At 40.5% G+C, this 26,810-nt stretch overlaps 1 protein-coding gene across 1 annotated transcript in view; it reads right to left on the reverse strand.

Annotated features, from left to right (window-relative positions):
• Positions 1-539: 539 nt before the first annotated feature.
• Positions 540-26,810, reverse strand: part of lman1 (lectin, mannose-binding, 1) — a 36,215-nt gene continuing 9,944 nt past the window's right edge. Inside the window, exons 11-13 of the mRNA XM_052458538.1 lie at positions 2,189-2,348; positions 1,827-1,954; positions 540-1,092 (exon numbers count right to left, since the gene is read on the reverse strand). Coding sequence (XP_052314498.1) covers positions 1,056-1,092; positions 1,827-1,954; positions 2,189-2,348 — 325 coding nt within the window. The 3' untranslated portion in view covers positions 540-1,055. The remainder of the gene's footprint in view (positions 1,093-1,826; positions 1,955-2,188; positions 2,349-26,810) is intronic.

The following is a 26,810-nucleotide window of genomic DNA, read 5'->3' on the forward strand; positions in this document are numbered from 1 at the left end:
ATAATGTCCACTGATCTGTCAGAGGCCATTATTGCTGGACACCAGTCTACCGTGCCAGAGTCACCAGTCTACCGTGCCAGAGTCACCAGTCTACCGTGCCAGAGTCACCAGTCTACCGTGCCAGAGTCACCAGTCTACCGTGCCAGAGTCACCAGTCTACCGTGCCAGAGTCACCAGTCTACCGTGCCAGAGTCACCAGTCTACCGTGCCAGAGTCACCAGTCTACCGTGCCAGAGTCACCAGTCTACCGTGCCAGAGTCACCAGTCTACCGTGCCAGAGACACCAGTCTACCGTGCCAGAGACACCAGTCTACCGTGCCTCCCTTAGACCAAACCGTGACCAGACTAAGCACTAAGCCATGCATTAAGCTAATGTCTTTAAAAAGGGATCCTGAACTTTAGCGACAGGACGATAGTGCAAACAGATCTGGGACCAGGCTAGTAGGTCAAATTTAACAACAATTAAGGCAACTTTTTTTAATACCTGAAAACCAAAAATGTAAACAATAGGATGGCATACAGGAACAAAGACAAAAATGTTGGTTTGTTTTTTGTTTATGTAAATTTGCTTGAGAAGAAAAAAGAAAAATGCCAGATTGGCATGTTTCAACCATTCAAGAAGACACACATATTGGACATCCACTGTGGCTTTTCTTCAACACAGTTCAGAATTCATACAAAATTGCACATTTATTAAATCCACAGTTTTCTAAGCTATGTGAACGGGCATTCGGTGTTTTTGTTTTCTGAGAGTGGGAACTTATCAAAAATCAGTCGAAAGATCAGAATATCACCCAACGACTTGTCAAAATACTGTATAGAATATATTACATCATATTTGGAATCTTTTAACAAAATGTCCCACACGAGCATTCATTCACATACCCTATACATAACATCAGATCAAATTAAAACTAAGCAATTAAAAAAGAAACTTCTCAAACAACCTAATTTTCAAGTACAATAATTTACAATTTTGAAAAACAAAACCAAAATAACCAGAAAAATGAACAGTCTCTCATTTACATATTGGCATGATATTGATGAGTGTTTCATCAAAAGAATTTCTTTGCTGCTGCTTCTTGTTGACTTCTGTAGAGGGAGAAGAAAGAGAAAGAGATGAGAGAGGAGAGAGTTGACATTGAGAAGAGAGGAGAGAGTTGACATTGAGAAGAGAGGAGAGAGTTGACATTGAGAAGAGAGGAGAGAGTTGACATTGAGAAGAGAGGAGAGAGTTGAAATTGAGAAGAGAGGAGAGAGTTGAAATTGAGAAGAGAGGAGAGAGTTGAAATTGAGAAGAGAGGAGAGAGTTGAAATTGAGAAGAGAGGAGAGAGTTGAAATTGAGAAGAGAGGAGAGAGTTGAAATTGAGAAGAGAGGAGAGAGTTGAAATTGAGAAGAGAGGAGAGAGTTGAAATTGAGAAGAGAGGAGAGAGTTGAAATTGAGAAGAGAGGAGAGAGTTGAAATTGAGAAGAGAGGAGAGAGTTGAAATTGAGAAGAGAGGAGAGAGTTGAAATTGAGAAGAGAGGAGAGAGTTGAAATTGAGAAGAGAGGAGAGAGTTGAAATTGAGAAGAGAGGAGAGAGTTGAAATTGAGAAGAGAGGAGAGAGTTGAAATTGAGAAGAGAGGAGAGAGTTGAAATTGAGAAGAGAGGAGAGAGTTGAAATTGAGAAGAGAGGAGAGAGTTGAAATTGAGAAGAGAGGAGAGAGTTGAAATTGAAAAGAGAGGAGAGAGTTGAAATTGAGGAGAGAGAAAGAGATGAGTTATGACAAACATAAGATTTTAAAATGTATTAGTTATACTATTTATTTATTATTGCTCTTACTTGTACATAATGTAGGTGAAGAACAGGACTGATTGGATGACCACAAAGACCAGGAAGTGTGTGGTACCCAAACAGGAAGGCATTGGAGGGGGATCAGGGCAGTTCATCACCTGCTTTTCACTGGGGTTCTACACGCAGCATAAGACACAAAAATATACAGTAAACATCTAGATTCCTCATGTCCTCGTTCTTCCCCGTCTTCTCAAAACACATTGGAGGAGAAGGTCTGAGGAAGAAGGACCATGGATCTTCTCTTCCAATGTGGTTGGCGAAGGAGGCGAAGTTCGAGGAATCAGGAAAAGACTTGAGAAAGACATGTGGATAACGCCTGAGATTTACGGTCAAATAAGTTGTTGACAAACCCCAGTGCGTGTGATGAGGTGTTCGATGTTCTTCTTGACCACGTGTAGATGTTCCTTGATGTCGTTGAAGTGTTGCACCGTCTCATACGTTCCCATGCCAACTGCGTTGCCCTGATGCTGGCTGGCACCAATCTGCTTCAGAGACTCATAGAACGAGTTTCTGAGGAGAAAAAAAACAAAACCAGAAGAGTCACATCCCTCTCACTGTAGAACACAGCCCAAGCTGCAGTAGAAACATGTCACATCCCTCTCACTGTAGAACACAACCCAAGCTGCAGTAGAAACATGTCACATCCCTCTCAAGAACACAGCCCAAGCTGCAGTAGAAACATGTCACATCCCTCTCACTCTGAACACAGCCCACTGTAGAAACATGTCAGATCCCTCTCACTGTAGAACACAACCCAAGCTGCAGTAGAAACATGTCACATCCCTCTCACTGTAGAACACAGCCCAAGCTGCAGTAGAAACATGTCAGATCCCTCTCACAGAACACAACCCAAGCTGCAGTAGAAACATGTCAGATCCCTCTCACTGTTGAACACAGCCCAAGCTGCAGTAGAAACATGTCACATCCCTCTCACTGTAGAACACAGCCCAAGCTGCAGTAGAAACATGTCACATCCCTCTCACTGTAGAACACAGCCCAAGCTGCAGTAGAAACACATCCCTCTCACTGTAGAACACAGCCCAAGCTGCAGTAGAAACATGTGCACATCCCTCTCACTGTAGAACACAGCCCAAGCTGCAGTAGAAACATGTCACAGAACAGCCCAAGCTGCAGTAGAAACATGTCACATCCCTCTCACTGTAGAACACAGCCCAAGCTGCAGTAGAAACATGTCACATCCCTCTCACTGTAGAACACAGCCCAAGCTGCAGTAGAAACATGTCACATCCCTCTCACTGTAGAACACAGCCCAAGCTGCAGTAGAAACATGTCACATCCCTCTCACTGTAGAACACAGCCCAAGCTGCAGTAGAAACATGTCACATCCCTCTCACTGTAGAACACAGCCCAAGCTGCAGTAGAAACATGTCACATCCCTCTCACTGTAGAACACAGCCCAAGCTGCAGTAGAAACATGTCACATCCCTCTCACTGTAGAACACAACCCAAGCTGCAGTAGAAACATGTCACATCCCTCTCACTGTAGAACACAGCCCAAGCTGCAGTAGAAACATGTCACATCCCTCTCACTGTAGAACACAGCCCAAGCTGCAGTAGAAACATGTCACATCCCTCTCACTGTAGAACACAGCCCAAGCTGCAGTAGAAACATGTCACATCCCTCTCACTGTAGAACACAGCCCAAGCTGCAGTAGAAACATGTCAGATCCCTCTCACTTGAACACAGCCCAAGCTGCAGTAGAAACATGTCACATCCCTCTCACTGTTGAACACAGCCCAAGCTGCAGTAGAAACATGTCACATCCCTCTCACTGTTGAACACACCCAAGCTGCAGTAGAAACATGTCACATCCCTCTCACTGCTGAACATGTCAGATCCCTCTCCAAGCTGCAGTAGAAACATGTCAGATCCCTCTCACTGTTGAACACAGCCCAAGCTGCAGTAGAAACATGTCACATCCCTCTCACTGTTGAACACAGCCCAAGCTGCAGTAGAAACATGTCAGATCCCTCTCACTGTTGAACACAGCCCAAGCTGCAGTAGAAACATGTCACATCCCTCTCACTGTAGAACACAGCCCAAGCTGCAGTAGAAACATGTCACATCCCTCTCACTGTAGAACACAGCCCAAGCTGCAGTAGAAACATGTCACATCCCTCTCACTGTTGAACACAGCCCAAGCTGCAGTAGAAACATGTCACATCCCTCTCACTGTTGAACACAGCCCAAGCTGCAGTAGAAACATGTCACATCCCTCTCACTGTAGAACACAGCCCAAGCTGCAGTAGAAACATGTCACATCCCTCTCACTGTAGAACACAGCCCAAGCTGCAGTAGAAACATGTCACATCCCTCTCACTGTAGAACACAGCCCAAGCTGCAAGAAACATGTCACATCCCTCTCACTGTAGAACACAGCCCAAGCTGTAGAAACATGTCACATCCCTCTCACTGTAGAACACAGCCCAAGCTGCAGTAGAAACATGTCACATCTCACTAGAACACTCACTGTAGAAACAATCCCTCTCACTGTTGAACACAACCCAAGCTGCAGTAGAAACATGTCACATCCCTCTCACTGTAGAACACAGCCCAAGCTGCAGTAGAAACATGTCAGATCCCTCTCACTTGAACACAGCCCAAGCTGCAGTAGAAACATGTCACATCCCTCTCACTGTTGAACACAGCCCAAGCTGCAGTAGAAACATGTCACATCCCTCTCACTGTTGAACACAGCCCAAGCTGCAGTAGAAACATACGATAGGAAAGATTCAGACATTTTCTCCATCAGCCCACCAGAAAGGTTAGCGGAGAAAAACATCAGCCCATGGTAAACAACATCTGAAGTAGGCGACAACATTAAACCAGGAATGAATTCAGGCTAATAAAGAGGATTAATTGAATGTCTTCCTAACCCTAAATAAGGTATGTGAACTTGAAGTCTAGGTATTTGGAAGATGATCGAATTAAAGTTGGAGGACATGTTCTCCCTATGATAGTGTGTCAAATCAAAAGTGTATTGATTGCGTACACAGATGTTAAATCGCTTCTAGCTCTAACAGTGCAGTAATGCCTAGCAATAAAAACAGCACACACAATCTAGATACAAAGCAATCTGTTATATAGGATGAGCCATGACTACAATACAGCATATAGGTCTAAAGTAGGTAAAACAGTATGTAAACATTATTAAAGTTACCAGTGTTCCATGACTATGTACATAGGGCAGCAGCCTCTAAGGTTCAGGGCAGGGTACCGGGTAGTAACAGCGACTGAGGTTCAGGGCAGGGTACCGGGTAGTAACAGCGACTGAGGTTCAGGGCAGGGTACCGGGTAGTAACAGCGACTGAGGTGCAGGGCACCGGGTAGTAACAGTGTCTGAGGTTCAGAGCAGGGTACCGGGTAGTAACAGTGACTGAGGTTCAGAGCAGGGTAGTAACAGTGACTGAGGTTCAGGGCAGGGTAGTAACAGTGACTGAGGTTCAGGGCAGGGTAGTAACAGTGACTGAGGTTCAGGGCAGGGTAGTAACAGTGACTGAGGTTCAGGGCAGGGTAGTAACAGTGACTGAGGTTCAGGGCAGGGTAGTAACAGTGACTGAGGTTCAGGGCAGGGTAGTAACAGTGACTGAGGTTCAGGGCAGGGTAGTAACAGTGACTGAGGTTCAGGGCAGGGTACTGAGTAGTAGTGACTGTTTAACAGTCTGATGGCTTGGAGATAGATCAAAGCTGTTTTTCTCTCAGTCCCAGCTTTGATGCACCTGTACTGTCCTACTCCCTCTTGATGAAGTGAGGGTGTGAATGTGTGACTCAGACTGACAGACAGGTTTATCCATGTGGTAAAGCTATTGGACAGTTCTCTGGGAACAACATCCAGACCACTAATCCTGATTGAAAAGAAGGAGATGAGGCAGAGAAAGTGGGCCAGCACAGGTGATCACAACACACAGACTGATACACTACACACACAGCGTCCTTTAAAAATGGTGCATACGTTATATTATATATTTTGTTATACAAATCGTATACTTTTTTTTAATTATCCAAAATAATAATAATAAATATATATATATATATATATACATACACCACAAGTCTAAAGTTAGGACACACCTAGACATTCAAGGGTTTTTCTTTATTTTTTATTATTTTCTACACTGTAGGATAAAACTATGAAATAACACATGAAATCATGTAGTAAACAAAAAAGTGTTAAATCAAAATATATTTTATATTTCAGATTCTTCAAAGTAGCCAAGCTAAGCCTTGACAGCTTTTCACACTCTTGGTATTCTCTCAACCAGATTCATGAGGTAGTCACCTGGAATGCATGTCAATTAACAGGTGTGCCTTGTTAAAAGTTAATTTGTGGAATTTCTTTCTTTCTTAATGCATTTGAGCCAATCAGTTGTGTTGTGACAAGGTAGTGGTGGAATACAGAAGATAGCCCTGTTTGGTAAAATACCAAAGTGCATATTAGGGCGAGAACAGTTCAAATAAGCAAAGAGAAACGACATACATAACTAAGATATGAGATATGATAAGATATGAATGATAAGATGATAAGATATGAAGATCAGTCAATCTGGAAAATTTCAAGAACTTTGAACGTTTCTTCAAGTGCAGTAGCAAAAACCATCAAGCTCTGTTATGAAACAGGCTCTCATGAGGACCGCCACAGGAAAGGAAGACCCAGAGTTACCTCTGCTGCAGAGGATGAGTTCATTAGAGTTACCAGCCTCAGAAATTGCAGCCCAAATAAATGCTTCACAGAGTTCAAGTAACAGATGCATCTCAACATCAATTATTCAGAGTAGACTGCATGAATCAGGCCTTAATGGTTGAGTTGCTGCAACAACAAAAAAAACAATACTAAAGGACACCAATAAGAAGAAGAGACTTGCTTGGGGCAAGAAACACAAGCAATGAACATTAGACAGGGGGAAATCTGTCCTTAAATCTGATGAGAGGTTCTAACCGCTGTCTTTGTGAGATGCAGAGTCGGTGAACGGATGATCTCCGCAGTTCCGGTTCCAACTGTGAAACATGTAGAAGGTGTGATGGTGCGTCGCTGATGACACTGTCAGTGATTTGTTTAGAATTCAAGGCACACTTAACCAGCATGGTTACCACAGCATTCTTCAGCAATACGCCATCCCATCTAGTTTGAGCTTAGTGCGACTATCAATTGTTTTTCAACAGGAAGGGCTATTTGACCGAGAAGGAGAGTGATGGAGTGCCGCATCAGATGACCTGGCCTCCACAATCACCTGACCTCAACCCAATTGAGATGGTTGGGATGAGTTGGACCGCAGAGTGAAGGAAAAGCAGCCAACAAGTGCTCAGCATATGTGGGAACTCCGTCAAGACTGTTGGAAAAGCATTCCAGGTGAAGCTGGTTGAGAGAATGCCAAGAGTGTGCAAAGCTGTTTTTAAGGCAAAGGGTGGCTACTTTTGAAGAATCTAAAATATATTTTGATGAACACTTTTTTGGATACTACATGATTCCATATGTTTTATTTCATATATGATGTATTTTATATTATTCTACAATGTAGAAAAAAGTTTAAATAAAAATGAGTAGGTGTGTCCAAATGTTTGACTTGTACCGTGTGGTATATCCCTCTAGAGCTCTCTCTCAAATATACATATACACACACACATCCATATCTATGCATCTCTCTATCTACAGTTGAAGTCGGATGTTTACATACACATAGGTTGGAGTCAATGAAACTCATTTTTCAACCACTCCACAAATTTCTTGCTAACAAACTATAGTTTTGGCAGTCAGTTAGGACATTTACTTCGTGCATGACACAAGTAATTCTTCCAACAATTGTTTACAGACAGATTATTTCACTTATAAGTCACTATCACAATTCCAGTGGGTCAGAAGTTTACATACACTAAGTTGACTGTTCCTTTAAACAGCTTGGAAAATTTCTGAAAATTATGTCATGGCTTTAGAAACTTCTGATATGATAATTGACATAATTTGAGTTAATTGGAGGTGTATGGGCCAAAATTCACCTAACTTATTGTGGGAAGCTTGTGGAAGGCTACCTGAAACGTTTGACCCAAGTTAAACAATATAAAGGCAATGCTACCAAATACTAATTGAGTGTATGTAAACTCATGACCCACTGGGAATGTGATGAAAGAAATAAAAGCTGAAATAAATCACTCTACTATTATTCTGACATTTCACATTCTTAATTAAGAGGTGATCCTAACTGACCTAAAACAGGGAATTTTTACGAGGATTAAATGTCAGGAATTGTGAAAAACTGATTTTAAATGTATTTGGCTATATCCAGTATCTATGAATATCCAGTATCTATATCCATCTATCAGCTATCTATTTTGTACCACCTATCCACCTCTAGACAATGTTGTGCATAGCAAAACAATATAGTTTGTGAGAATGGCTGATCACAGCTCCACCAATCCAAAAGTTTGAAGAGAAATGACTGTAAACATACTGTAATTAACAATTTAGGTTAATATGAATGACTCTTAATATTAGTGAATAGTCCAAATTCATCCTTAATTCTCCTTTGCTTTCAAAATACCATTCATCCTCCAACCCAAAAAGATCATGAATAAAGATTACTTTAGCAATCTCCTCTAAAAACACACTGTTAACCCAGATATACCATATCATAATATACTGTATTCGCAATCGAGCAAAGTTACATTATAGACATAATGTACTGACCCTACTTATAACTAAGACCATAAGTATTCGTTTTAGCCAAAGGCAAATTTAGGATATGTAATCTCTTAAATGGGTAGTGATGCATTTGTCAGTTTAATGAGTTTACAATATTCCTGGACGGGGCTGGATTAAGAAATCATACGGGCTTAAAAAAATATATATATATATAATAATAATATATATATATATATATATATAATTGTTAACAGTAGTGTTGAGCGATTAACCAAAATGTATGTTATTTGTTCGTTTTTAAACAACTAATTGACCTATATCGGTTAAATGATTTGAATTCCATTTAGTTTTTTTTTTTTTTCTTCCTCAACGAGCACATTAACACAGTTTCTCTAGAGATCAGATCCAGCCTGAACTGTGTAATGTAGTAGGGAGTTGTTTAAAAACCGCTTTAAAATGTGTACATGACACTGCAACAAAATTTCCCCATGGGGACAATAAAGTCAGTAAAGTAAAGTAGTTGTAGTTTCCAACAGGCAAATATTCTACATAGTGTAGTGCATAAAACGTGGTAATTACCTATAATTCATTGCGCATCTACTTGTCCAGTCAGAGTTTTACCACTGCCACAGAAGAATCCAATCGTGAGAGCAGCAGGTATCTACCTGAAAATACATGATCAGGTATTCCCAAACTGGGGGGTACACGCAATGCCGTCGGGGGTACACCTGCACATGTCGAAGACACAAGTTGTTCTGCTTCCACGAGCACGTCCATTGCCAGCATCAGTAATTCTACATGTTGTTGTTAGCCCAGCTAGCATCAATAATTCTACATGTTGTTGTTAGCCCAGCTAGCATCAGTAATTCTACATGTTGTTGTTAGCCCAGCCAGCATCAATAATTCTACATGTTGTTGTTAGCCCAGCCAGCATCAGTAATTCTACATGTTGTTGTTAGCCCAGCTAGCATCAGTAATTCTACATGTTGTTGTTAGCCCAGCTAGCATCAGTAATTCTACATGTTGTTGTTAGCCCAGCTAGCATCAGTAATTCTACATGTTGTTGTTAGCCCAGCCAGCATCAGTAATTCTACATGTTGTTGTTAGCCCAGCCAGCATCAGTAATTCTACATGTTGTTGTTAGCCCAGCCAGCATCAGTAATTCTACATGTTGTTGTTAGCCCAGCTAGCATCAGTAATTCTACATGTTGTTGTTAGCCCAGCTAGCATCAGTAATTCTACATGTTGTTAGCCCAGCTAGCATCAGTAATTCTACATGTTGTTGTTAGCCCAGCTAGCATCAGTAATTCTACATGTTGTTGTTAGCCCAGCTAGCATCAGTAATTCTACATGTTGTTGTTAGCCCAGCTAGCATCAGTAATTCTACATGTTGTTGTTAGCCCAGCTAGCATCAGTAATTCTACATGTTGTTGTTAGCCCAGCTAGCATCAGTAATTCTACATGTTGTTGTTAGCCCAGCTAGCATCAGTAATTCTACATGTTGTTGTTAGCCCAGCCAGCATCAGTAATTCTACATGTTGTTGTTAGCCCAGCTAGCATCAGTAATTCTACATGTTGTTGTTAGCCCAGCTAGCATCAGTAATTCTACATGTTGTTGTTAGCCCAGCTAGCATCAATAATTCTACATGTTGTTGTTAGCCCAGCTAGCATCAGTAATTCTACATGTTGTTGTTAGCCCAGCTAGCATCAGTAATTCTACATGTTGTTGTTAGCCCAGCTAGCATCAGTAATTCTACATGTTGTTGTTAGCCCAGCTAGCATCAGTAATTCTACATGTTGTTGTTAGCCCAGCTAGCATCAGTAATTCTACATGTTGTTGTTAGCCCAGCTAGCATGGATACTGACAGTTGTGAGTCAGATGCAGCCAAAGAATTACGGCACCCTTACCTGGAAAGGCACCGAACAACAGACAGGGACGTTGGACCATCGAAGAGGTGCAAATATGATAACTACATTGATTTGGGGTTCACTTATATTGAGAATAGCACCTTTCCTCAGCCACAGTGTTATATGTGCAAAAATACTTATTTTCCACCATAATTTGCAAATAAATTAATAAAAAAATCCCACAATGTGATTTTCAGGATTTTTTTCTTTCTCATTTTGTCTGTCATAGTTGAAGTGTACCTATGATGAAAATTACAGGCCTCTCATCTTTTTAAGTGGGATAACTTGCACAATTGGTGGCTGACTAAATACCGTTTTGCCCCACTGTATGTATGTATGTATGTATGTATGTATGTATGTATGTATGTATGTATGTATGTATGTATGTATGTATGTATGTATGTATGTATGTATGTATGTACACATACATATATACACACACACTTTCAATTTATTTTTGCTGCTTCTTGGGCCCCCACGGACCTGGTGAATTCAACCCTAGGAAGCCCCTGCATTAATCCAGCCTTGCTCCTGGACAGAGAGTGAGAGGGGTAGGAGAGAGAGTATGACGGAATGGTCTGGATTCTAACCCACGCCAACACAGGCATAGGTGCTCTGAAGGCATTGGCACAAATCGGTAGAACACCCAAAGCAACCCAGAAACAATTTGAATGATAGTGCGAGTTTCCTACAGTTTGGGGTTTTGTTTCCTACAGTTTGGGGTTTTGTTTCCTACAGTTTGGGGTTTTGTTTCCTACAGTTTGGGGTTTTGTTTCCTACAGTTTAGGGTTTTGTTTCCTACAGTTTAGGGTTTTGTTTCCTACAGTTTAGGGTTTGTTTCCTACAGTTTAGGTTTTGTTTCCTACAGTTTAGGGTTTTGTTTCCTACAGTTTAGGGTTTTGTTTCCTACAGTTTGGGGTTTTGTTTCCTACAGTTTGGGGTTTTGTTTCCTACAGTTTGGGGTTTTGTTTCCTACAGTTTGGGGTTTTGTTTCCTACAGTTTGGGGTTTTGTTTCCTACAGTTTGGGGTTTTGTTTCCTACAGTTTGGGGTTTTGTTTCCTACAGTTTGGGGTTTTGTTTCCTACAGTTTGGGGTTTTGTTTCCTACAGTTTGGGGTTTTGTTTCCTACAGTTTGGGGTTTTGTTTCCTACAGTTTGGGGTTTTGTTTCCTACAGTTTAGGGTTTGTTTCCTACAGTTTGGGTTTTGTTTCCTACAGTTTGGGGTTTTGTTTCCTACAGTTTGGGGTTTTGTTTCCTACAGTTTGGGGTTTTGTTTCCTACAGTTTGGGGTTTTGTTTCCTACAGTTTGGGGTTTTGTTTCCTACAGTTTGGGTTTTGTTTCCTACAGTTTGGGTTTTGTTTCCTACAGTTTGGGTTTTGTTTCCTACAGTTTGGGTTTTGTTTCCTACAGTTTAGGGTTTTGTTTCCTACAGTTTAGGGTTTTGTTTCCTACAGTTTAGGGTTTTGTTTCCTACAGTTTAGGGTTTTGTTTCCTACAGTTTAGGGTTTTGTTTCCTACAGTTTAGGGTTTTGTTTCCTACAGTTTAGGGTTTTGTTTCCTACAGTTTAGGGTTTTGTTTCCTACAGTTTAGGGTTTTGTTTCCTACAGTTTAGGGTTTTGTTTCCTACAGTTTGGGGTTTTGTTTCCTACAGTTTGGGGTTTTGTTTCCTACAGTTTGGGGTTTTGTTTCCTACAGTTTGGGGTTTTGTTTCCTACAGTTTGGGGTTTTGTTTCCTACAGTTTGGGGTTTTGTTTCCTACAGTTTGGGGTTTTGTTTCCTACAGTTTGGGGTTTTGTTTCCTACAGTTTGGGGTTTTGTTTCCTACAGTTTGGGTTTTGTTTCCTACAGTTTGGGTTTTGTTTCCTACAGTTTGGGGTTTTGTTTCCTACAGTTTGGGTTTTGTTTCCTACAGTTTGGGGTTTGTTAAGTCCAGACAAAATTCCACTCCAGAGCTAAGAAAAGACAACAAACATACTGTAATGAACAATATATAATCTTAATGTCACAGTGAACGGTCCAAAGTCAATCTCTAAATCCTCTTTAGGATCTTCCCAAAAGGCCATTTATCCTTAACATCAGAAACAAAATCTACCATTAACAAAAAAAAGGCATGATTGCTGAATTAATCCCATGTTCTTAACCCAGATGCACAGTATCTTAATAAAAACAACTTAGTGAAATATTATAGATCATATTCAATTTACCAAGGTTTAAAACAGAAAAAAAATGTATTCACACTATTTATAAATAATAACAAAAAGTATTGACCTTAGCTGGGGGCAAATTTCGGATTGGGACTCAAATTTGTTGTGATGGTGGCCAAGCCGTGTAAACCACAGCCTCCAGCACACATCTATGGTGTCGGCATGGGTCTGAATCCTGCCTACTGCCCTTTGACACAAAGTTATCTTTCCCCACTGTCATCATCTCTGTTCAATAAAAGTCAGGATTTTTTTTTTGAATAAAAAACATCTACACAGTGCATTCGGAAAGTATTCATACCCCTAGACTTTTTCCACTTCGTTACGTTACAGCCCTATTCTAAAATTGATTCATTCACCTTCCAACAGGACAACGACCCTAAGCACACAGCCAAGAAAATGCAGGAGTGGCTTCGGGACAAGTCTCTGAATGTCCTTGAGTGGCCCAGCCAGAGCCCTGACTTGAACCCAATCTAACATCTCTGGAGAGACCTGAAAAATAGCGACACTCCCCATCCAACCTGACAGAGCTTGAGAGGATCTGCAGAGAAGAATGGGAGAAAATCCCCAAATACAGGTGTGGCAAGCTTGTAGCATCACACCCAAGAAGACTTGAGGCTGTAATCACTACCAAAAGGTGCTTCAACAAAGTACTGAGTTAAGGGTCTGAATACTTATGTAAATGTAATATTTAAAGTTTTCCATTTGGAACAAATCTGCAAGAAACATTTGATTTTTTAACTGTTTTTGCTTTGTCATTATGGGGTATTGTATTTGAATAACTCTGTAACGTAATAAAATGAGGATAAAGTCCAGGGGTCTTGAAGCATCCCGAATGCACTGTACATGGGTTGTGATGGAAGTCAGTTCACAACACTCCTTTCTCTGAAATTATTTACTGGTTAGGGGTTAACCTTAACGAGTATAATACATGACATTGTCTATTGAAACCATAATATATATATATTTTTTTATTACATTGTGGCGTCTGTTAAAATGTGCAAATCAAAAGTGCCCATGTTAAGGAAAATGTGCAAATCAAAAGTGCCCATGTTAAGGAAAATGTGCAAAATACAGAAGTTATAGTGGTGTGTATCAAAAGAGCAGAATTAGACTCAGTTGACATTTTAATAAAGTGAACAAGATCACGTTTCTGATTAAATTACATTTTCTTATAATGTATTATTACTAACAGGAGGGGTACGTCTTTTCCCATTAGTATCGTCTTAAGATTTAAGATGATTACACGCTAAAAACACTTGACAAATAAAAGCAATTGGAAGGTTGTAAGTATATAGGTCTAGGGGGGAACTGCGACATCAAGAAAGCAATCAGAAGGATCCCATGTTTTGTATCTGTGTTTGAAGGATGTATTTAAAAGACTGAGGTCAAATCCTCCAAGGGCAAATGGTGCCCGAGATGCATCCTTTTCTTTCAGCCAGCCCAGGGCCACATGGCACAGAGCACACAGCTGAGGGACGGTCAGACAGTAGAAGACATTTGTATAAACAAAATCCAATTTGTTTCTCAAAATTAAGAAGCAGGCAAATCTCCCTCGAGAAAGTAAGTGAACATTTATTAAAACTGAGTCTAATCTTTATCTTGTCCAAGTGACCCATTTATGAGAAAGCCCTTCTCAGATCAGAGAACATCATTTACCAGAGACTAACAGTAAGACGAGGTCAATCACATAATCATAATTCACATCTCTATAGACGGGGTCAAGATCTTAACGAGGGCATAATAATCTACTAGATTATAATCCCATACAGACCAATCACGTTACTGCATTAGAGTCAGATGTACAGTATGTCTGTACTGTGTTTGTATAGTCTTAATGTTGTGCCGGTCGGCTCGACTATAGTATGCATTCTTTGAAGTTCAATGTTAACTTCAAAATCTCCCTACCATCATATCTAAGCCAATGTCAACACACTCCCCGTCTCTCGTCATGATCCGCGTAGCCATTCCAGAGAATCAGTATATCGGATTTTTGACGGGTCGTTAGCACTAGGGTCATCAGACAATTATTTTGCCAAAACCTAGCTCAAATTCTTGACGTCAGATTAAAACAAATCTACAGTGTGCATAAAGTGACCAATAGACTCAGATCCATTTGGACTGATTAAGTTTGTAGGTGCAACAGTTTTTTTTAAATCCGAATTTACCACTCTCACATGCACAAATCTGCCCAATGAAAACCAACGATGTGCTACTTTTTGGTAGCATTTCTGACAATGCTAACATCTTTTGAGTCGAATCTCAGAGTTCTAAAACAGTCGAGCAACTCGGGTTGCTGCACAACAGTAGCAGCTTGCTAGTAGAAGGCTACTTAGCTGTAGCTAGCACCAGTTGGATGAGAAGCAAAAGGAAGGTAGCTAGCTAGCTCTGTATATTTTGCTACGGAAGGTTTTTCCTATGGCTGAAGACAGTCACCTGGGTAAAACGCTGACCTGGACACTTGCGTGTAAATCGGAGCACAGATATGCTAGCGGACCTCTTTGGCTGCTATTATAGCCTGTTAGATGCACAATAGCGTGGGAACTCTGGGAAAACTGCCACGCTGCTAATTAATATATAATACATGCACACACCAGACAGACACATTGCTGTTAGAAGATCCAGGAGTATATTCTATCTCTTACCACATGTATTCATTCAGTACACACCCTCCCTCCTCTGTCAATTACATTTTCTTCACATCGTTATCAATCTAAATTTTGCGCTGACTGATCAACACAGTGTCAAGTTACTTTTTAAAGTGTTCCTGAAAACCTGAAGTCGCCAACCACAAGTAAAGAAGAAGAAGTGCGTGTTGCACACAAAGCATCAACATCATAATCATCTTTTCTTGCGCCGACCTGTGACCAGTCAAAAGACAAAAAACACCATGCTTTGATAACTTGGTCAGCTATGTGATAAAATGAAACTGTTTACTACAACTTTTTGACTTTTTATCTGAGAAATACATTTACATTTAAGTCATTTAGCAGACGCTCTTATCCAGAGCGACTTACAAATAAAGTTTCATCTGTACTGAGTGAATGCCGTTCTGCATATGACTGTTGTACTGCGCCGTTACTAGTCTGCTTGTGGTCCGCTTGTTAGCTTGCATGATTCTTGCCATTCTCCTTCGACCTCTCTCTCATCAACAAGCAGTTTTTTCTCTCACATAGAACTGCCGATGACTGGATGATTTTTTGTTTGGTCACACCATTCTCGGTAAACCCGAGACACTGTCGTGCGTGTAAAGCTCAGGAGGGTGGACATTTCTGATACACTGGATCTGGCGCGCCTGGTAACCGACGATCACACCACGCTCAAAGTCGCTGACGTCACTCGTTTTGCCCATTCTAACATTCAATAGAAAAGTAACGGAATGCCTCGATGCCTCGCGGTCTGTAGAAGCGATACATTTTCATGAACGGGGTGGTGTACCTAATAAACGGGCCACATTTGACTTTAGTGCCTTATTGCAAACAGGATACATGTTTTGGAATATTTGTATTCTGTACAGGCTTCCTTTTCACTGTCAATTAGTTTAGTATTGTGGAGTAGCTACAACGTTGTTGATCCATCCTCAGTTGTCATATCATAACCATTCAACTCTTAACTGTTTTAAAGTCCCCATTGGCCTCATGGTAAAATCCCTGAATGGTTTCCTTCCTCTCTGGCAACTGAATTAGGAAGGATGCCTGTATCTTTGTGGTGACTGGGAGTATTGATACATCCAAAGTGTAATTAATAACTTCATGCTCAAAGTCTGTTTGAAAAAAAAAAAAAATGGGAAACAGTGTTTCAAACCTCTTTGGGCTAGGGGGCAGTACTTTGACGTCTGGATGACGTGCCCAAAGTAAACTGCCTGTTACTCAGGCCCAGAAGCTAGGATATGCATACAATTTGTAGATTTGGATAGAAAACTCTGAAATTTCTAAAACTGTTGAAAATAATGTGAGTATAACAGAGCTGATATGGCAAACCATCCAGGAAAAAAAATAAAAATATCAGCCCACCACTGATTCCAATGGCTGTCATTTTTTAAATGGAGGGAAAACCTCCTAGATTGCTGTTCCTAGGGTTCCCACTAGATGTCAACAGTCTTTAGAAAGAGTTTGAAAGAGTTTTTGGAAAAATGAGCTAGAATTAGTCGTTTTTCTAAGTGGCTCCCATTTGGCTGTAGTGTTTTCACGTGCGTGGATGAGAGTGGGTACTTTGTTTATCTCCGGTAAAGACAATAACGATTCTCCGTCTTAAATTTGATTGTTTATTTACGTATTAGGGTAGCTGAGGTTTGATTTTAAACGTTGTTTGACTTGTTTGGAGAGGTTTATTGGTAACGTTTGGGATTCATTTTGTATGCAGTTTGAAGAAGGAAACCGGTGGATTATTGAATGAAGCGCGCCAGCTAAACAGAGTTTTTGGGGATATAAAGAAGGACTTTATCGAACAAAAAGGACCATTTGTGATGTAGCTGGGACCTGTTGGAGTGCCAACAGAAGAAGATTTTCAAAGGTAAGGCATTTATTTTATCGCTATTTCGGACTTTATTGGCGCACCTGCCTGGTTGGAAAATATTTGTAATGCTTGTGTGTGCTGGGCGCTGTCCTCATATAATCGCATGGTGCGCTTTCACAGTAAAGGTTTTGAAATCTGACACAGCGGCTGGATTAACAAGAAGTTATGCTTTGTATGACACTTGTATTTTCATTAATGTTAAATATTACTATTTCTGTAATTTGAATTTCACGCTCTGCAATTTCACCGGGTATTGTCGAGGTGGGTCGCTAGTGCCACGTCTAGCCCAAATAGGTTTTAAACCCTTTACAATGAAGATCTGTGAAGTTATTTGGATTTTTACAAATCATCTTTGAAGGACAGGGTCCTATACATATAAACTCAGCAAAAAAAAAAAAAGAAACGTCCCTTTTTCAGGACCCTGTCTGTCAAAGATAATTTGTAAAATCCAAATAACTTCACAGATCTTCATTGTAAAGGGTTTAAACAGGGTTTCCCATGCTTGTTCAATGAACCATAAACAATTAATGAACATGCACCCACGGAATGGTCGTTAAGACACTAACAGTTTACAGACGGTAGGCAATTAAGGTCACAGTTATGAAAACTTAGGACACTAAAGAGGCCTTTCTACTGACTCTGAAAAACATCAAAAGAAAGATGCCCAGGATCCCTGCTCATGTGTGAACATGCCTTAGGCATGCTGCAAGGAGGCATGAGGACTGCAGATGTGGCCAGGGCAATAAATTGCAATGTCCGTACTGTGAGACGCCTAAGACTGCGCTACAGGGAGACAGGACATAGAGCTGATCGTCCTCGCAGTGACAGACCACGTGTAACACCACCTGCACAGGATCAGTACATTCGAACATCACAGCTGCAGGACAGGTACAGAATGACAACAACTGCCCGAGTAACACCAAGAACGCACAAACCCGCAGGTCCTCACCAGACATCACCGGCAACAACGTCACCTATGGGCACAAACCCACCGTCGCTGGACCAGACAGGACTGGCAAAAAGTGCTCTTTCTCTGACGAGTCGCGGTTTTGTCTCACCAGGGTGATGGTTGGTTTCTTTTTTTGCTGAGTTATATATAAATAAATACACACACACACACAAAAATAGGTCCCACTTCTTTGTGAGGCATCGGAAACCCTCCCTGGTCTTTGTGGCAGAATCTGTGTTTAAAATTCACTGTCCCACCTTACAGATAATTGTATGTGTGGGGTACAGAGATGAGGCAGTCAGTAAAAAAATCATGTTCAACACTTACTGCACACAGAGTGAGTCTGTGCTTCTTATTATGTGTGACTTGTTACTACTGAACTTATTTAGGTTTGCCATAACAAAAGGGGTTGAATATTTATGGCTTTTCATTTTTTTAATTCATTTGTTAAAATGTCTAAAACCATAATTCCACTTTGACATTATGGGGTATTGTGTGTAGTAGGCCAGTGACACAACATTCAGGCTTTAACTAGGGTTGTTATGGTGACCGTATTACCGACACACCGGCGGTCACAAGTCATGACACCAGTCGAATTCCATGTGACCATTTAGTCACAGTAATTAGTCTTCTCCAAGCTCTGATGCTGCTGATGGTCATTAGTAGTCTACCAAACTTACTGCCTGGTACTCAGCACTCTATTGTCCCTCTAATCACACTGACATCAATGCAAATGTAATCAGAAATCTAATCAAACACTTCATGAGATCCCATGAGCTCAATATTGCTATAGGCTAAAAAGAGGATCCAATCAGCTTTCTATAGACTAGGCCTACTATATTTATTTCTCAACTTTCCTAATGTTTAAGCACATTGCTTCTCTTTACAACAGGAGTATAGCCTACCTGGCGGGCATGAAAATGAACCATGGGAAAAGCGTCCTTCATCCGCTATTTAAGTGCAGAGATGACATGTATTTTCCCCCTGTCCCGAGACAGGCGCCTGATAAATGGTCCATTCTCAATCCAAACTAATTTGACAGATATATTATTTAGCATATGTAAAGAGTAATAGTTCATCAACATTTTAAGCTAAACGTTCTGATCGGTTGTGTCAGCCTCATTGCTTTTATAGAAAAGGTTTTTTTCGAATGCTAGTGGTCGGGACTTGGGATCTATCACATCCCACAACTGTCCCAGACTACGTAATATTTTCCTCGCACAGAATAGGTCAACCTTTGTACTGTGGGGGAAAAGTAGGACTGCCATAGGCTAGTGCTTTTGCTCGTGTAGCCTGCGCATTAAACAAAGCAGAGCTCATGACTTCTTTCAAATCATAAGTCGCATCACGCAGCCTTAGAATGTATTAAAAAAAAAATCTAAACATATATCCCAACATTTGTATCACAACTCAAGTTGCATAAATAACTCTACATGAAGCAAACGGGAGGATCCGTTTCTTTGTTAACCACTAACACAATAGCATGTGAGCACTCCCTCAATTTGGAGAAAATATCCTTTCTATTTTATTCAGCTATGTTCATTTGTATTCTTCATTCATACTACTAACATATAAATAATGTCACGGATTTCTAAGCAAAGCTTGTCTGCTAAATGAACGAGTGTAGCCCACAGCCATATGGCAAAGCCAGATCAGGACCTAACATGAGGACAACTCAGCGTCTGCTATTCTGTTCTTCTGAAATATATGAAGAAAATGTCATCTGTTTCTTTAGACGTCTAAAAAAAAAAAATGTAGGTGTTTCTAAGGTTGTGTGTGGAAGCCAGGAGATGTTAAATGTGTTAATGTTAATTAACAGTCAATTGCGGTGAGACCGGCAGTTATTTGCTTGACAATCACCAGCTGACAAAATGTTCTATATGACTGACAAAGCCCTGGAACACAACATGTTCTATATGACTGACAAAGCCCTGTAACACAACATGTTCTATATGACTGACAAAGCCCTGTAACACAACATGTTCTATATGACTGACAAAGCCCTGTAACACAACATGTTCTATATGACTGACAAAGCCCTGGAACACAACATGTTCTATATGACTGACAAAGCCCTGGAACACAATATGTTCTATATGACTGACAAAGCCCTGGAACACAACATGTTCTATATGACTGACAAAGCCCTGTAACACAACATGTTCTATATGACTGACAAAGCCCTGTAACACAACATGTTCTATATGACTGACAAAGCCCTGTAACACAACATGTTCTATATGACTGACAAAGCCCTGTAACACAACATGTTCTATATGACTGACAAAGCCCTGGAACACAACATGTTCTATATGACTGACAAAGCCCTGGAACACAACATGTTCTATATGACTGACAAAGCCCTGGAACACAACATGTTCTATATGACTGACAAAGCCCTGGAACACAACATGTTCTATATGACTGACAAAGCCCTGGAACACAACATGTTCTATATGACTGACAAAGCCCTGGAACACAACATGTTCTATATGACTGACAAAGCCCTGGAACACAACATGTTCTATATGACTGACAAAGCCCTGGAACACAACATGTTCTATATGACTGACAAAGCCCTGGAACACAACATGTTCTATATGACTGACAAAGCCCTGGAACACAACATGTTCTATATGACTGACAAAGCCCTGTAACACAACATGTTCTATATGACTGACAAAGCCCTGGAACACAACATGTTCTATATGACTGACAAAGCCCTGGAACACAACATGTTCTATATGACTGACAAAGCCCTGGAACACAACATGTTCTATATGACTGACAAAGCCCTGGAACACAACATGTTCTATATGACTGACAAAGCCCTGGAACACAACATGTTCTATATGACTGACAAAGCCCTGGAACACAACATGTTCTATATGACTGACAAAGCCCTGGAACACAACATGTTCTATATGACTGACAAAGCCCTGGAACACAACATGTTCTATATGACTGACAAAGCCCTGGAACACAACATGTTCTATATGACTGACAAAGCCCTGGAACACAACATGTTCTATATGACTGACAAAGCCCTGGAACACAATATGTTCTATATGACTGACAAAGCCCTGGAACACAACATGTTCTATATGACTGACAAAGCCCTGTAACACAACATGTTCTATATGACTGACAAAGCCCTGGAACACAACATGTTCTATATGACTGACAAAGCCCTGGAACACAACATGTTCTATATGACTGACAAAGCCCTGTAACAAAGCCCTGGAACACAACATGTTCTATATGACTGACAAAGCCCTGGAACACAACATGTTCTATATGACTGACAAAGCCCTGTAACACAACATGTTCTATATGACTGACAAAGCCCTGTAACACAACATGTTCTATATGACTGACAAAGCCCTGGAACACAACATGTTCTATATGACTGACAAAGCCCTGGAACACAACATGTTCTATATGACTGACAAAGCCCTGTAACACAACATGTTCTATATGACTGACAAAGCCCTGTAACACAACATGTTCTATATGACTGACAAAGCCCTGGAACACAACATGTTCTATATGACTGACAAAGCCCTGGAACACAACATGTTCTATATGACTGACAAAGCCCTGTAACACAACATGTTCTATATGACTGACAAAGCCCTGTAACACAACATGTTCTATATGACTGACAAAGCCCTGGAACACAACATGTTCTATATGACTGACAAAGCCCTGTAACACAACATGTTCTATATGACTGACAAAGCCCTGTAACACAACATGTTCTATATGACTGACAAAGCCCTGTAACACAACATGTTCTATATGACTGACAAAGCCCTGGAACACAACATGTTCTATATGACTGACAAAGCCCTGTAACACAACATGTTCTATATGACTGACAAAGCCCTGTAACACAACATGTTCTATATGACTGACAAAGCCCTGGAACACAACATGTTCTATATGACCGACAAAGCCCTGGAACACAACATGTTCTATATGACCGACAAAGCCCTGTAACACAACATGTTCTATATGACCGACAAAGCCCTGGAACACAACATGTTCTATATGACCGACAAAGCCCTGGAACACAACATGTTCTATATGACCGACAAAGCCCTGGAACACAACATGTTCTATATGACTGACAAAGCCCTGGAACACAACATGTTCTATATGACTGACAAAGCCCTGGAACACAACATGATATGACTGACCGACAAAGCCCTGGAACACAACATGTTCTATATGACTGACAAAGCCCTGGAACACAACATGTTCTATATGACTGACAAAGCCCTGTAACACAACATGTTCTATATGACTGACAAAGCCCTGTAACACAACATGTTCTATATGACTGACAAAGCCCTGTAACACAACATGTTCTATATGACTGACAAAGCCCTGGAACACAACATGTTCTATATGACTGACAAAGCCCTGTAACACAACATGTTCTATATGACTGACAAAGCCCTGTAACACAACATGTTCTATATGACTGACAAAGCCCTGGAACACAACATGTTCTATATGACTGACAAAGCCCTGGAACACAACATGTTCTATATGACTGACAAAGCCCTGGAACACAACATGTTCTATATGACTGACAAAGCCCTGTAACACAACATGTTCTATATGACTGACAAAGCCCTGTAACACAATATGTTCTATATGACTGACAAAGCCCTGGAACACAATATGTTCTATATGACTGACAAAGCCCTGGAACACAACATGTTCTATATGACTGACAAAGCCCTGTAACACAATATGTTCTATATGACTGACAAAGCCCTGGAACACAATATGTTCTATATGACTGACAAAGCCCTGGAACACAACATGTTCTATATGACTGACAAAGCCCTGGAACACAACATGTTCTATATGACTGACAAAGCCCTGGAACACAACATGACCGACAAAGCCCTGGAACACAACATGTTCTATATGACTGACAAAGCCCTGGAACACAACATGTTCTATATGACTGACAAAGCCCTGTAACACAACATGTTCTATATGACTGACAAAGCCCTGGAACACAACATGTTCTATATGACTGACAAAGCCCTGGAACACAACATGTTCTATATGACCGACAAAGCCCTGTAACACAACATGTTCTATATGACCGACAAAGCCCTGTAACACAACATGTTCTATATGACCGACAAAGCCCTGTAACACAACATGTTCTATATGACTGACAAAGCCCTGTAACACAACATGTTCTATATGACTGACAAAGCCCTGGAACACAACATGTTCTATATGACTGACAAAGCCCTGTAACACAACATGTTCTATATGACTGACAAAGCCCTGTAACACAATATGTTCTATATGACTGACAAAGCCCTGTAACACAATATGTTCTATATGACTGACAAAGCCCTGGAACACAACATGTTCTATATGACTGACAAAGCCCTGGAACACAATATGTTCTATATGACTGACAAAGCCCTGGAACACAACATGTTCTATATGACTGACAAAGCCCTGGAACACAACATGTTCTATATGACTGACAAAGCCCTGTAACACAATATGTTCTATATGACTGACAAAGCCCTGTAACACAATATGTTCTATATGACTGACAAAGCCCTGGAACACAACATGTTCTATATGACTGACAAAGCCCTGGAACACAACATGTTCTATATGACTGACAAAGCCCTGTAACACAACATGTTCTATATGACTGACAAAGCCCTGTAACACAATATGTTCTATATGACTGACAAAGCCCTGTAACACAATATGTTCTATATGACTGACAAAGCCCTGGAACACAACATGTTCTATATGACTGACAAAGCCCTGGAACACAATATGTTCTATATGACTGACAAAGCCCTGGAACACAACATGTTCTATATGACTGACAAAGCCCTGGAACACAACATGTTCTATATGACTGACAAAGCCCTGTAACACAATATGTTCTATATGACTGACAAAGCCCTGTAACACAATATGTTCTATATGACTGACAAAGCCCTGGAACACAACATGTTCTATATGACTGACAAAGCCCTGTAACACAATATGTTCTATATGACCGACAAAGCCCTGTAACACAACATGTTCTATATGACCGACAAAGCCCTGTAACACAACATGTTCTATATGACTGACAAAGCCCTGGAACACAACATGTTCTATATGACTGACAAAGCCCTGGAACACAACATGTTCTATATGACTGACAAAGCCCTGTAACACAACATGTTCTATATGACTGACAAAGCCCTGTAACACAACATGTTCTATATGACTGACAAAGCCCTGTAACACAATATGTTCTATATGACTGACAAAGCCCTGGAACACAACATGTTCTATATGACTGACAAAGCCCTGGAACACAACATGTTCTATATGACTGACAAAGCCCTGGAACACAATATGTTCTATATGACTGACAAAGCCCTGTAACACAATATGTTCTATATGACTGACAAAGCCCTGGAACACAACATGTTCTATATGACTGACAAAGCCCTGGAACACAATATGTTCTATATGACTGACAAAGCCCTGGAACACAACATGTTCTATATGACCGACAAAGCCCTGGAACACAACATGTTCTATATGACTGACAAAGCCCTGGAACACAACATGTTCTATATGACTGACAAAGCCCTGGAACACAACATGTTCTATATGACTGACAAAGCCCTGGAACACAACATGTTCTATATGACTGACAAAGCCCTGGAACACAACATGTTCTATATGACTGACAAAGCCCTGGAACACAATCAAATGTAGAAAAGTAAAGAGGTGTGAATACTTTGAAGGGTTTGTATATACTTTAACCGCATAATTCTACAGTTATGGAAAACTAGTCAAATAATAATAAATGAACACTAGTTAGCCTTAGTGATGACATTCATCAATATTGATATTGATCATGTCAAATTATCATCTTGATAAGACTATTTGGATAGTCTGAGCTCAATTTTTAATTTCATAGCAAAGGATCTGAATACTTACGTAAAATGTGATTTTTTATTTTATAAATGAGCAACATTTTCGAAACCTGTTATAACTAAAGATGGACTATCAGTAACCTTAACCTTAGCAAGCAGTTGCTTATCAACAGACGGTCAATACTATAAACAAACTATCTGTAGAGCATTTACTGATGGAAAATCTGAACTATACAAAGTAAAGCGTCATCATTATTTTCAAATACCAAGAGACTTGGAATATGGCTCTCTCACCATTATCGTTGAATATTTTGTTTGTGTGATCTGATCTGTCTGTCTACACCTTCGATATCATAATACTTAAGAACAAAATATATGTTATTGTTATTCGTCAAATGGAAAAGAAAAACAATTGATGCAACTGATGTTTTTGGAAAAAAAGAATGGAGATTCTCATCTTTCATCAGGATTAAGTTACACCATCAAACCTTTATTTGAATCGACAGCCTCTAACAAAAGACTAATACAAGAGTCTTAATCTGCATTATCCTAAGATCATATGACAAGCCTGGGAGGCCGGCAGAAGTATCTAAAGAATAGGGACATTTACATGTACAGAGAATTCGGAAAGTATTCAGACCCCTTTCGACTTTTTCCACATTTTGTTACATGTATATATAATTTGATATACAGAAGAATATACATAACTGTCTTATGATTTATATTATCTGGTTTGATATTGTATTGTAAACTTATTCTAAAATAGATTAATTAGCTTTTTTCCCTGCTCATCATTCTACACAAAATCCCCAATAACGACAAAGTGATAACAGGTTTAGAAAATGTTGCACATTTCTTAAAAATATCACATTTTACTTAAGTATTCAGACCCTTTGCTATGAGACTGTAAATTGAGCTCAGGTGCATCCTGTTTCCATTGATCATCCTTGAGATGTTTCTACAACTTGGAGTCCACCTGTGGTAAATTCAATTGATTGGACATGATTTGGAAAGGCACACACCTGTCTGTATAAAAGGTACCACAGTAGACAGTGCATGTCAGAGCAAAAACCAAGCCATGATGTCAAAGGAATTGTCCGTAGAGCATCGAACCAGGTTTGTGTTGAGGCACAGATCTGAGGAAGGGTACTAAAACATTTCTGCAGCATTGAAGGTCCTCAATAACATAATTCTTAAATGGAAGAAGTTTGGAACAACCAAGACTCTTCCTAGAGTTGGCCACCTGTCCAAACTGAGCAATCGGGGGAGAAGGGCCTTGGTCAGGGAGGTGACCAAGAACCTGATGATCACTCTGATAGAGCTCCAGAGTTCCTCTGTGGAGATGGGAGAACAATCCAGAAGGACAACAATCTCTGCAGTACTCCACCAATCAGGCCTTTATGGTAGCGACCAGACGGAAAGGCACATGACAGCCCACTTGGAGTTTGCCAAAAGGCACATAAAGGACTCTCAGACCATGAGAAACTAGATTCTCAGGTCTGATGAAACCAAGATTGAACTCTTTGGCCTGAATGTCAAGCACATCTTTAGGAAACCTGGTACCATCCCTACAGTGAAGCATGGTGGTGGCATCATGCTGTGGAGATGTTTTTCAGAGGCAGGGACTTTGGAGACTAGTCAGGATCGAGGGAAAGATGAACGGAGCCAAGTACAGAGAAATCCTTGATGAAATCCTGATCGCTCTGGAGCAGGTTCTCAGACTGGGGTGAAGGTTCACCTTCCAACAGGACAACGACCCTAAGCACACAGCCACAGGATGTCCTTGAGTGGCCCAGCCA

Source organism: Oncorhynchus keta, chromosome 12 (genome assembly GCF_023373465.1).
Source record: "Oncorhynchus keta strain PuntledgeMale-10-30-2019 chromosome 12, Oket_V2, whole genome shotgun sequence".
In the NCBI taxonomy this organism is placed as follows: domain Eukaryota; kingdom Metazoa; phylum Chordata; class Actinopteri; order Salmoniformes; family Salmonidae; genus Oncorhynchus; species Oncorhynchus keta.